The 14,026-nt window shown below is 35.5% G+C and overlaps 1 protein-coding gene across 1 annotated transcript in view; it reads right to left on the bottom strand.

The window, feature by feature from the left end:
• Positions 1-8,347: 8,347 nt before the first annotated feature.
• The window catches only part of LOC135199254 (zinc finger protein 501-like), a 99,077-nt gene continuing 93,398 nt past the window's right edge, over positions 8,348-14,026 (bottom strand). Inside the window, exon 2 of the mRNA XM_064227143.1 lies at positions 8,348-12,844. Coding sequence (XP_064083213.1) covers positions 11,466-12,770 — 1,305 coding nt within the window. The 5' untranslated portion in view covers positions 12,771-12,844 and the 3' untranslated portion in view covers positions 8,348-11,465. The remainder of the gene's footprint in view (positions 12,845-14,026) is intronic.

Raw genomic sequence — 14,026 nt, 5'->3', positions numbered from 1 at the left:
CTATCCTTGGCAGTCTGGACGCTCTACAGAACCTGCCAAGGGAAGGGGACGCCTGACCGGTGGGGATTCTCTGAAACCTCCTTACGGCTTTCGATATTCCTTCTCCCCTGGGCTTGGGAGCTTGAAAGAGGTCTAGTCCTGAGAACGAGACAGAGCCGATCAGACGCACCCTCCACTGCAATGGGGAACACTAGTAATCACTTCTTACCTTTTAATAGCTCGCATTTTGAGCCACAATCCTTGTCTTCAAATTGCAATTATAAATTTGAAGTTTCTGCGAAGTAAGAAGGTGATGAGGATGCAACACTACTAGTACTGTTAATACTCTAATTGCTCGTTAGTACGAGTATCCAAAAAACTTTTAAAAGAAACGTATCTAGTTACATGCTTTGCTGACTCCCTAAAGTAGGAAGTCAGTTTATTTCCTCAATCAATTCTAACACTTATTACACGTATTAATGAATAAATATTAATATTTCCCTTTCTTGCAAACTATGTGAGTGTCTACCGAAAATTTCGGTAGTTACACGTCATATATTCTTCGAAATTTTCGAAGCCAAATTCATTAAAAAGTCAATAAAAGCGTATGCTGAACCAAGGACCCAGTACTTCCCTGCAAAAGACAGCCCAGAAGATCGATGGCGATGAAAAACGAAAATCAAGTCAGGAGGTAGCAACAACATATGTTGACACTACCGCGACAGAGAAAATCTGGTTCTAGAATGGGAATGGTTCCTATTCCTGCCACCCAGCGGCAGGGGGGTAGATAACCTGACCTACCTGCAGCGTGTGCCGCGAAATTCGAATTTCTGTCGGACGTCAGAGACATAAGCTAAGTATATATCTGCCGGGGAAGTTGCATGTACAAAAATGTACTTTTATTCTTTTCTAGGAAAAGCTCTTGAAGATGATTATTTCTCAGGTTATGGGAAAATCTGTTTGTTTTTATTCAATACAAAGTCACTTTGATTGTAGTTATAAATAAATAGTATATCGTATACTGATACTACTTCAACATTTACTTGAAATTATAAGAGAGTAAGTTGCAAAAATAATCCAGGGTAGGGTTTATTGATAGGTCAACATTGTAGCAAGTGTACAAAAATACAACTGGCTTGATACAAAAATGAGAGAACATCAGCTTATCACATGCTGTGAGGTCATTCAAATAGTATTTGCTACAACACATGAGAAACATAAGCAATACTGTACAATAAGACTGGAAACTTATAAAGTTGACAATACCATGCTGAGGAGTTACATTAGATCTCTAGTGCTTACATACCAGACACACACTCTCTCTCCACTGATCAGTTACATAAGATACATATACCATCACTAGGACTTATTATAGACAGGACATGCATAGCAGTCGCTGGTTTCTTAGTCAATGGACGAAGTGAGGACTTATGAAATATATGTCCAAGAAGGACCTATGCTGTAATGGTGTATGATCGCTTTGATGGCAGTTTACATTTTACCTGTATTTAGTGAGGACTGACATTCTATTAACTTTATTTTTTTTTTTTGTCATGAGAGACTTACTACTATGTCGAACTATCCTGCAAGACTCATATTACCTCTAGAAGTCATCAAGATTTATAATTCCTGTATATCTCACTGTCTGGCATTTACCAGATTCATTCTTCACTCACAGTTGTTAACTTTTTTTGATAGGTAAAAAATGGTTTCTCACATTCCTAGTGCGTAATTCGCGGACTCACGCATTCGGATTTGTCTGAAACATAGCCACTCATTATTTGCAGTATTTTTCCAAGAGAAACATCCTCAAATTCCTGTTTTTTTTATCAATTTCACCATAAAATGCACTTTTTGTGATAAAACTATTTAAAACACCAGGTATAAGAATTTTTAGTGGATTTTTCTTGAGTTTTAACTAACAAAATAGGCAGGGGGTCTGGTACACATCTCCCGCTAATACAGGGGGACCACTAAATATAATATATATATATACTATATATATATATATATATATATATATATATATATATATATATATATATACTATATATATAAATATACTATATATATATATATATATAGATATATATATATATATATATATATATATATATATATATATATATATATATAGATATATATATATATATATATATATATATATATATAGTATATATATATATATATATATATATATATATATATATATATATATATATATATATATATATATACACACACACACACACACAGGAAGGTTGGGGCATCTGGAACACCGTAGACTTAATATAAATAGGATGGAGAAAAGCCAGCGTAGCATCATACATTTATTTTCCAAATTTTCGAGACTTTGGGTCTCATCATCAGGGCTGTAAATATACAAAATATACAAATTAAAATAGACTCGGTATTAATATCAATAAAAATGGAAAAACATAAAAGTTAAATATAATAATTTAAAAAATGAACTAAAATTTTGTTTTTAATTAAAAAGTGAAGAATGCTTAACTTAGTACGTACCTGTATGGAGTTAAAAAACTGAGTGACGTTCTCTAGTTTGGGAAGGAGGACGTCAACTATGCTATAAATAGAACTGTGGAAGAGGTCTGACCATTTAATGGGAGCCACCAAAAGATTGCTCAAAGTCAGAATCGATTCTCATCTCTGAGTCAGTCACCGTACTGGATGTACTTTGAAAACGAAAGAATTCTCTAACATACAAGAACATTGTAATAAATGTAAAACATCATTTTCATATAAGGATTTTTGCATTGTCACCCAAGCACCCAATCAAAGTCGGAGGAGGACAGACATTTTTCGAAATCAGATGGCTTTATTATGATTATACTTATATTTCTGGACAACAAGTCCCATTTTCAAGGCAAAAAAGGCAAACAAATTTACAAACATTAAAATGACTCACGCAAAAGACAAAAATTAAACAATTAAAAATTACAATTGTCATAAAATGATTAAAACAGAATAGAAGGCACACCTATATTTCAAGAATGAAGAAATTCGAGTGGCTCTAGAGGACTGGGAGTTTAACTGCTGAACAATCTGTTTAATAAATAACGATTCCAGCACCATTAGAAGTTGGTCATTTGAGGCACTACTCAAAATATAAAAATCATCATATCTTATTTGATATTTACATTTAATCACGTATATTGGAGAATTCAGGGTTCGATAGTCTAACCCCTGTTCTGTAGCCAACACCATGATGAGAATCTATTCTTACCTTTAGCAACCTTCATATGCAACTGACATAGGTCCCCAGGGTCACATCTGGGGCAATTGAATCTGCATACTATTACACTAGAGGTAATTGGTGGGCTTAGCTTTTCCTTGTACTTAAACAGGGAGCAGATCGTTATAGGGTTAATTGGTATACGTTTTAAATTAATGGCCGGAATATGGCAATTGGTGTTTTTATATAATTCTTCATAAAAAGACTTTTTATGTATTAGTGGAAGACTGGCAAAAACTGGCAGTTTTAGAACAGTAGATACGGCAAATTTTGGACTGAAAACTTTAAAAATTTATTAACATTCTATATTAAAAAACTGCTTGGATGGGAAGCAGTTTTCAACGAAATACTTCTGAAGATATATTATTTCCTCATGGAAAGAGAGCCAGTTAGAAGGCAAACTAAAAGCCCAGTGTAATAGGGTCGACAATGAATTAACTTGAAATTTTAAAAAAGCAATGGTTGTAAAAGTTACATCCCAGACCCATAAATGTTTTTTCTAAAAATCGTGGTACTAAAATGATCATTATTCCTAAACACCAAAACGTCTAAAAAGGAAAGCATGTTACTATTTTCGTATTAAATGGTAAACTTGACATTTTGATGTATACCATAGACATATTCTAAAAACCTACCTGGATTGTCCCGGCTTTGAAAAGCAAAAAAGTATCATCAACATATCTTCGGTAAAACAGAGGGTGGCATGCCAGCGGACAGTTATCCAGTATATGCTCCTCCAGGGAGCACATGAAGTTATTAGCAAAGGTTGGACTGAGTGGAGATCCCATTGCCATGCCATCGACTTGCTTATAAGACATGCCATTAAAAACGAAGGCAGTGTCCAACACTGCCAACTGCAAGAGCTTTTACAAATCTGACTTGTTAAAATTGTTAAAAAACGGTGTCATAGGTGATAAAAATCTTACCTAAAATAACCTGAATGCTCTCTTTCACGGTTACATTAGTAAACAATGATTCCACATTCATGCTAAGCATAAAGAGATCGGAATCCTGACATAAAACTGCTTCTTTAAAGCTGGTGGAGTTATTTAGGCTGTGGTTATTTGATGTTAGAGGAGCAGGTAGAGGTACTACCAAGAACTTACCCAATTTGTAATTCGGGGTGTCATACCAGGCCAAGATGGATCTGATAGGAGTACCTTCCTTATGTATTTTAGGAAGGCCGCACAAGATTCCATAAGAGGTCCCCGTGCTACATAGAGACTGATACTCATCATTATTTATAACATTATCTTTTGAATATTTCAGAAACCTATTAATTCGATCCTCAATCTTAAAAATAGTAAAAAATCAGGACTCCTTATTTTAAAGAATTTTAAATGTTTTCAGCCTTTTTAATATATTTGCTTTTATTCAGAATAACAGTACCTTTTGCCTTAGTCTGGTCTGCCAATATGCAGATCCTTGTTACGTGCCAGCTTCTTTAAAATGTTCAAATCTTTCTTACTAAAGAATGGTGTCCATTGCATTGTTAAAGAGTTAAAAGTCTTTTTGGGCTAATACCTGCACTTGTGTACAGTGTTAAATTGGAGGTTTTTTTAATCTAGAGAAAAGCAATTCTGATTATATGTGGGTTTATAATGGGTTTATGGGACATTAGAATTTCTTACTTATCAGTGTTTGTCTTTGCATGCACATATACTATACATCATATGTGTGTGTATTTAAGGACTACATATAACCATATGCATCATACTGAAGTCAATTACACTATACACTTGCTGTGTTGGCTTGCCGTTCTCTTTCTCTCTCTGGGTTACTCTTTATTATTTATAATAATATGGTATGGCATAGAAAACTTTAGGAATCCTTCCTTGATCAAAACCATTTATAATCACCTACAACTTAGGTAAACATACATCACTAGCTGAAACCTTGGGTAAATATTTAATACAATATGTTTAATGTTATACATAATTATATAAATCACATTTTTATTATGAGACATTAACTCGTTATCGTCTGATCATGCACAGTGCAACAGAAAGGTAGTAACCAGATACTACAGTATTGATATAATTAGTTGTAGAGGAGTAATTTACATTTAGTCAACAAATCATCTTAACCCTCTTACGCCGAAGCCCTAAAAATCAAAACCTCTCCCATATGCCGGCGCCTGTTTGGAGCGAGTGCGGAAGCGGAAAAAATAATTTTTTCAAAAAATCACAGCGCGCTTAGTTTTGAAGATTAAGAGTTCATTTTTGGCTCATTTTTTTGTCATTGCCTGAAGTTTAGTATGCAATTATCAGAAATGAAAAATAATATCATTATCATATGTAAATAATGCGATATATGGTAGCGAAAAAAAAAAATTCATAGATAATTGTATTCAAATCACGCTGTGCAAAAAACGGTCAAAGCTAACGAGTTACTTTTTTTTCGTTGTATAGTACACTAAATTGCAATCTTTTTATATATAATACATAGTAAAACAATAAAAGCAACACCGGAAAAATATTATCACAAAATGATGTACGAATTCGTAACGCGCAGACGTAAAAAAAAGTTATTTTCAAAAATTCACCGTAATTCTAAATATTGTTCTAGAGACTTCCAATTTGTTTCAAAATTAAGACAAATGATTAAATATTACGATACTGAAAGAGTTTTAGATTAGAATTGCAGATTTCGACCATTTCGGACGAGTTAAATTTGACCGAATGTCGAAATTTTTATGTATATATTTTTTTATATGCACATATTTCGGAGATGGAAAAAACTACAACCTTCAATTATTTTGTATTGTATTCATGAATTTTCACACATTTTGATATATGAAAATCTATTAAACGGCTAATATGAAAAGAAGCAAATATTAGGATAATGCGATGTACGTATTTTGGAGACTTGCGGCCGCGAATCGGCGCGCGGAGTGAAGGTAAATATATTTTTCAAAAATTCACCATAAATCACAATATTGTTCTAGAGACTTCAAATTTGTTTCAAAATGAAGAAAAATGACGGAATATTACTAGGCCGTAAGAGTTTTAGCTAACATTGCGTTTTTTTCAAACCTGATTCGGTAGAGTCAAATTTGACCGAACGTGGTTTTTTTTCTATTTATCGTGATTTATATGCAAATATTTCGAAAAAAGAGAAAAGCTACAATCTTCAATCATTTTTAGTTGTATTCTACATGAAATTGTGCACATTTTCATATATAAAACAGCTAATTTTAAATGGTGCAAACATTTCGACAATCGCACAAAAAATTCTGATTTTTTCGGAAGAGTTACGCGCGGACGTAAGGAGAATGTTTTTTTTTTTTTCATAAATTCACCATAAATCAAAATATTGTGTTAGAGACTTCAAAGTCGTTGCAAAATGAAGGTAAATAATTGAATATTACTAGAATATAAGAGTTTTAGCTTACAATTGCGTTTTTCGATCATTTCGGTAGAGTCAAAGTTGACCGAAAGTTGAAATTTTTGCACAACATTATTTATATGAAAATATTTCGAAACTGATAAAAGCTACAACCATGGGTTGTTTTTTGTTGTATTGTGCATGAAATTGCGCACATTTCCATATATAAAACTTTATGTAACGGCTAATTCAAAAGGGTGCAAACATTAGGACAATCGCACAAAAAAATTTATCGGAAGAGTTATCGCACGAACGTAAGAAAAAAGTTTTTTCATAAATTCACCATAAATCGAAATATTGTGCTAGAGACGTCCAATTTGTTGCAAAATGAAGGCAAATGATTGAATATTACTATAATATAAGAATTTTAGCTTACAATTGCGTTTCTCGACCATTTCGGTAGAGTCAAATTTGACCGAAGGTTGAAATCTTTGCACTTATCGTTATTTATATGAAAATATTTCAAAACTGATAAAAGCTACAATCATGAGTATTTTTTTTTTATTTTTTTTTTTTTTTTGTATTTTACATGAAATTGCGCACATTTTCATATATAATACTTCATGTAAAGGATAATTTAAAATGGTGCAAAAATTATGTCAAAGTGACGAAATAATTTTTGAGATGTGTCACTGATACTTTTTAGTGCGATAAGAAAGAAATTTGCGCTTGCGCGCCTGCGTAGCGATTGTAAACAAAACAACGCCTTGATCCATGAACTCCCAGCATCCCCCAAGGCACGTGATTCAAAAGTTTTCGGCTGGTAGGCCTATAAGTATTTTTCCGCGAATTTTTAAAAAAACTTTTTTGAGCCGACGTATGATACGTCCAATCGGCATACGGGAGACATTTTGACTCGACGTTTAATACGTCCAATCGGCGTAAGAGGGTTAACTTTCTACGATGTAAATCTAATTGCATAGTAAAGTTCTTAAAGGTATTAACTGTTACATCAGAATGTGTTGGGGGTAACCGTTACTTCATACCCATACAAGTCAAAGAGACAACAAAATGATCAAGTATTGCATTCAGATCTCGTTTGCTGCTCATTCAGTTGCAACCATTTAAAAACTACTGTGCCTACATGATCTCCCTCTCTCTCTGCAGATTTAAAAGTTCTTGTTATCAATTTAGGCAAATATGATGTGTAATCTGTCTTTTTAGCCTTCAAAGGTAACAGCAACTGAAGTTTTGCATCTCTCTCTCACATTTCCCAGCACTCACGGATTGGCTTCCATCCCTTAGAGAACTCGCCAAGTGTCGCCTTGTTTCTGTAAATTGCTCACATTCAGAGTAAGAACTCTAATATACATTACATGAAAAAGTTAATATCCTTTATTGAAATGGAATTGGTATAACTGCACCAATAAGTATTTTCAGTCAATATGGTGCAACACATATTTAAAGTCGTTCTAACCAATAATATATCATAGCCTAAGTTCTAGTAGCTGAAGATCTTTTGGAAGGTGCACATTTTTTATGCCACCCAAATAAATAACAGTAATGCTGTGATACATCTTTAACAAGATTTGAATGAAATACTCCTTATTAGATTTTTAATGTGGAGGTAACAAAATGCTGTACAAAATAGCAGCTACTTTCAGTCAAATAAGCTTGTGTCGACATACATGTGCATGCAATACATGTATGCATCATCATGATGCTGAAAAAGAGATTTTCCAGGTTTGCCCCATGTAATCAGTTCTGGCAATGTGAACAGGTATGAGAGAGAGAGAGAGAGAGAGAGAGAGAGAGAGAGAGAGAGAGAGAGAGAGAGAGAGAGAGAGAGAGAGAGAGAGACTTTCAAGATTAATTTTTGGATAAATTTATTCAGATGACAATATTGTGTAGTTTGCTTTTTTATTGTGTACAGAACAGTATTGCAATTGTAGTATTCTGTATTGTTTATTAGTGCATGCTGGCATACTGAAGAGCACTGTAGTCACAAACAGGCAAAAAATCAAGGACAAAATTATAATTTTCACAGAATCAATAATTTGGATATTTATTTACTGTTAACATTAACTTCTACCATTAGGTGCAATCTGCAAATTACAAAATCATTAAAAGTAACACTTGGCTAACCCATTAAGACTGTCTCTGTAATCACCCTTCTCCCACCAGGTGGCACTGGAATGTTTACATTCTTGTCGGGATTCTTCGTACCGTGATCTTATGAAGACGGTGTGAATCAGTGTTAGCAAAAATTTTGATGATTTATTACATCATTGAAGTGATTTTTTACCATATCCACAAATTTCCAATTTCCACAAGAGCCTTGGATATAATGCAGCAGATAATTGAGGGTTTACTACTGTGAGTGGCTATTTTCCAGTGTGAATTCTCATTTGCATTATAAGATGTTTCCTGCAATATGCTTTCCCACATTCTTGCACATGAATGGCTTCTCTTGCTATGTTTTTCTCAATTTTTGATTTATATCAGGGGTGCAATGGGCCCAAGCCTGGGGTCTATGGTTGCACCTCTATATTCCACTAGCCTTGTATCCGAGGGCTCTTTCAAGGCGTTTGCTGTTTCTTTGAGGGCAGCAATCTACACCTCATTTATACTTGAGCAAGTTTTTAATTACAAGTCCTGTTGCCCCTACCACCACACGTACTATTTCTATTTCCATCAGTTCCCATGTGTTTTTCAGGTCTTTCTTTACACCTTGGTATTTTATAATTTTGTCTCCTAGTTGTATTGAGGGTAAAGCAGAGTGTTCGTCCTCGGTATTGTCCTCGTGTTTTAGTCAATTGTCATTCAAAATGTGTCAATTATGCCAACTTGTATGCATTTGGTTGTCCCAATACTTCTGGCAAGTAACCAAATGGCATAACATTCCACAGGATTCCGTCAAATAGAGAGAAATCAAGCCGCTGGCTGATGGCTCTTCGAAGGGAGGATATCAACATAGAATCTTTCAATCTACGACGCAAACCATTGTCTGTTCGGACCATTTCTTGCCAACAGATTTAAAAGACGACATTAGGAGCAGGGTAATAGGTATGGCTATGAAATTTATATAATATGTTTTGGGAACTTTAATTCCCCTCTGAACAGACAACGGTGCCGACGAAGATGGGACGGCTATCTACCGCTATCTATACTATGGTGCCTCCACTTGTATGCATTTGAATTGAAATTTATTCATGTCAATTGCCATGTGAGTGGCGTGATGGGATGAATGGCAGTTTTCTAAACGTGTGTGTCCATGAATTGATGAGGGCCTTCACTTAGTACTTTTTAACTAGTTTAATTGAGGGAGTTTAAGAATTTAGGACTGTATATGCCTGACAAATACAAACCAAAAAGGATATTATCTGAAGATGCTGTGCCCTCAGAATAGTTTCATCTGTCTGAGCCTAGCACGCCAAGACACATGGTGCAATATTAAGTTGGTTATAGAAAATAAGAAAATGCTCCTTTCAAAAATTTTGTTTCACCAGGGGTATTTAAATGGAATAATACTACATACGGAACAGCTGAAATGCAACCAGAAGTTCCCCTTTAAGTTTGATCAGCTTGGGATGGTCTTCCATTGGTATTGCTTTAGTCTCTTGAATTTTATTGGCTAGTTCCCATTCCAGTTCCGGCCGTTCTGGGTCAAGCTCTGTTTGGATGTTACTTGGTCACCTGGCTGTACTGTGGTTCCATTTCTCCTTGCAGGGCTGCCTAGATCTGCTGTGCCCGTGCTAGGGCTTGAGGAGGGGGAGCCCGATGGTCCTGGTGTTGTTGTCCTCACTTGTCTATCCTGGCATCTCCTATCATGTCTTGTTTGCATTGGGGTTGTGGTGCTCCGAGGCATCAACGGTGCTGATCTTAGCTGGACTTGATCTGTAGTTACTGCAGTGTTATCCCTTGGCAGTCCCAAAGGCTTCTCAATAGGGCATTTGTTGTTTTTTACCATGTACTGAACTTCGTCCCTCGTCTTTTCAATTTCCTCTTCTGTGAAGTGCTTTTAGATGAGGAAATTGAATTTCTGGGTGGTCAGCTTTGCTCTTGGTATCCCAATCTTATTTGGGCAGTGGTGATGGAATATTCTCTGCCATTCATTACATCTTTCTCTTTGTCTTGTGAACTTTCCTTTGGCATACTCCATTGCCCATACCAATACCCATTATTCTTCTCTGTTCAAAATACTTTTTCTATATTCCTGTTCTTCACCTGCTTCTTTTTTATCAGTCACTTTGCTTTTTATTCAGCTTCTTTTTTTATCTTTTCTATTTCTTCTCCTGGGAAATGTTTAGGAATCTGTGAGACTATTGATGTTAAAAGTCTCATTGTGGTGGCTGCAACCTTTTCAACTGGTAAATCTGCTCCCTTTATTTTTTCCTTGAATACTAGATTCTTACATCTGCCAAACCCCTCATGCCTTGAGCAGGTGAAGCGGAGGTGGAGGATTTTCTTCTCCTGAAGGAACCATTTAACACTGATATTGTCTTAGGTTTCTCTTGGTCCCTTGTCTTGATGGTTGTTGGGGCCCAATACCAGGACTGTGCTGGTGCGGTGGGGATCCCTGCTGAGTGGTAGAAGTTATACCTTCACCATCAAACTCTCACCTAGTGCACAAATGAGTTGAGGGGACCATATTATCCTGGTAGGTACCCTTCCAGCATCTTTGTTCACTATTATTTGTCATTTTCATTGTAGTTCCTCATTTTCCACAGCTTCTTACTGGTTATTTGAAATTGCCCTTACCCGACTACTCAAAGTGAGGGGGGGGCCCCATTTGCAACCTGAGTGATGCACTGAACGGCTCGAGAAGAAGGCACACCATGAATGAGTTCTCATGTGTTTTGAGATGACTTGATTGAGAAAAACTTCTTTGACATACAGAGCAGGTTTATGGTTGCTCTCCTGCATGAGTTTTCATGTGTTTTGAGAGACTACTTGGATCAGAAAAACTTCTTTGACATATGGAGCAACTATATGGTTTCTCTCCTGTATGAGTTCTTATGTGTTTTGTGAGAGCACTTGACTCATAAAAACTTCTTTGACATACGAAGCAAGTGAATGGCTTCTCACCTGTATGAGTTCTCATGTGTCTGTTGAGAACACTCTGATAAGAATAGCTTCTTTGACATACAGAGCAAGTATATGGTTTCTCTCCAGTATGAGTGTTCATGTGTGTTCTGAGAGTTCTTTTATCAACAAAACTTAATTGACATATAGAGCAAGTATATGGTTTCTCTCCTGTGTGAGTTTTCATGTGTTTTGTGCGAGTGCTTGAATCAAAAAAACTTTTTTGACATATGGAGCAAGTATATGGTTTCTCTCCCGTATGAGTTCTCATGTGTTTTTTGAGAGTACTTTGATGAGGAAAACTTATCTGACAAAAAGAGCAAGTATATGGTTTCTCTCCTGTATGAGTTCTCATATGTTGTGTGAGAGTACTTGAATCAGCAAAACTTCTTTGACATATAGAGCATACATATGGTTTCTCACCTGTATGAATTCTCATGTGCTTTGTGAGAGCACTTGAATCAGAGAAACTTCTTTGACATATAGAGCATACGTATGGTTTCTCTCCTGTATGAGTTCTCATGTGTTTTTTAAAATGACTTTGTTGAGTAAAACTTCTTTGACATACAGAGCAAGTAAATGGTTTCTCTCCTGTATGAGTCCTTACGTGTTTTGTGAGAGCACTTGAATCAGAAAAACTTTTTTGACATATAGAGCAGACATATGGTTTGTTTCCTGTATGAGTTCTCTTGTGCCTTGTGAGAGCACTTGAATCAGAAAAACTTCTTTGACATATAGAGCATACGTAAGGTTTCTCTCCAGTGTGAGTTCTCATGTGGGATTTCAAGTAGCACTTGTGTGAAAATGTCCTTTGGCATTCAACACAAGTTATTTGCTTCCCTGCTGTGTTGCTTCTCATTGGAGATGCATCCCTTTTACCCACAAGTCTATTTTCTTCTGCAATAAAGATTCTCTTTCCACTTTCATCATCACTGTCTTCGTACTTAATTGAGTGGGATGAACAGTTCACATCAAATTCACCACTGTCAAAATATTCTGGTTCTTCCTTGACTTTTAAGGGGTCTGCAAACGAAGAGCTTTCACCTGTGTTTTCAGTAAGACCCTCCTCCAAAGTCTCCTCCTCTTCTTTGATGAACAGCAATGATGACGATTTTTGAGCTTCCATTATCACAGGATGTTCTATGTACACTACTCAGTCCTAGTTAGGATCTGAAGAAAGTTCCTTCTGTTTGGAATACTCTGAAATAAAATAAACAATATCAGAAAAACATGTTCTGAATAGCACCGTTCATTCATAACAACTCTAAAATAAGCATCCTCAGGGAAAATAAAAATCACAATGCAATGATCATGTGGACACAATTATTCTCAAAAGAAATAAAACAGCCTTGGATGCTATTTGGCATCAACAAATTTATTCAGATCAAAGTTGGTCAATATTAGCTTCTACATTTACCACAAATTCCAGATTTTAATTTTGACAATCAAATGAACAGCATCTTTACTTCACGAGTTGAAGTATTATTTATCTATTTACAGAAGAATGGGTTCTTTTTTTTATACAAACTGCATGTACATTTTGATGTAGAAAAGGCTACTTGGACACCCAGTGCATATAAATAATTTCTATCTAGTATGAGTTTCCATGTAACTTCAGAACATGGGCTGGAGAAAAACTTCTTTGGTCAGGTAAATGGCTGTTTCTCTCCAGTATGGGTTCTCATTATTATTTTGAGAGGAGGAGGAGGAATGATAAAAAACCTTTTTGGTATCCAGTGTAAGTGATAGGCCTCTCATCAGTATGAATTTAACTGTGCAATTTCACGCTATTCAAACGTGTACTATAACTGTTTGGACATTCAGAACAAGTGAATGGCTTTCCAGCAGCATGATTTCTGATGTATAATTTGAGACTTTGAGAATGAGGAAGAAGTACTTGGACATAAAGAGCAGTAAGAATTCTCCTGCCAACGTTGAGATCATTTAGGAGATAAAAGTACTCTGGCATTCAGTGCAAGAATTGTACAGGCAGTCCCAGACAATTAACAACGGGAGTTCCAGTCCTATGTTGCATCATTAGAGAAAAATCGTCGTAAGTCAAAAAATCGCCAAAAATCCTAAGAAAATTTTACTGTAAATGCTTCAGTTGGATTTAGAAAAGATGTAAACTGCATTTCTATTGACTTTTTCATTAAACAAAAGTCAAAATTTTGATTATTCTGCCATTTAGGAGCCATATTTCTTCTGGCGGATCAGTGTTGTAAGCCTCGGGACCCAAAAACATGCATTGTAAACAGCAAAATAATTTCCGATGAATATATTTGATAAGTGTTGTAACCTCTGAATGTCGTAAGCTGGATCCATTGTAAGACGGGGACTCACTGTATTCTTATACAGTAGTACCTCGAGATATGAAATTAA

Source organism: Macrobrachium nipponense, chromosome 25 (assembly GCF_015104395.2).
Source record: "Macrobrachium nipponense isolate FS-2020 chromosome 25, ASM1510439v2, whole genome shotgun sequence".
Lineage (NCBI taxonomy): Eukaryota > Metazoa > Arthropoda > Malacostraca > Decapoda > Palaemonidae > Macrobrachium > Macrobrachium nipponense.
Note: the sequence above shows the minus strand (reverse complement) of the source record. Positions and strands in the feature narration are given on the sequence as shown.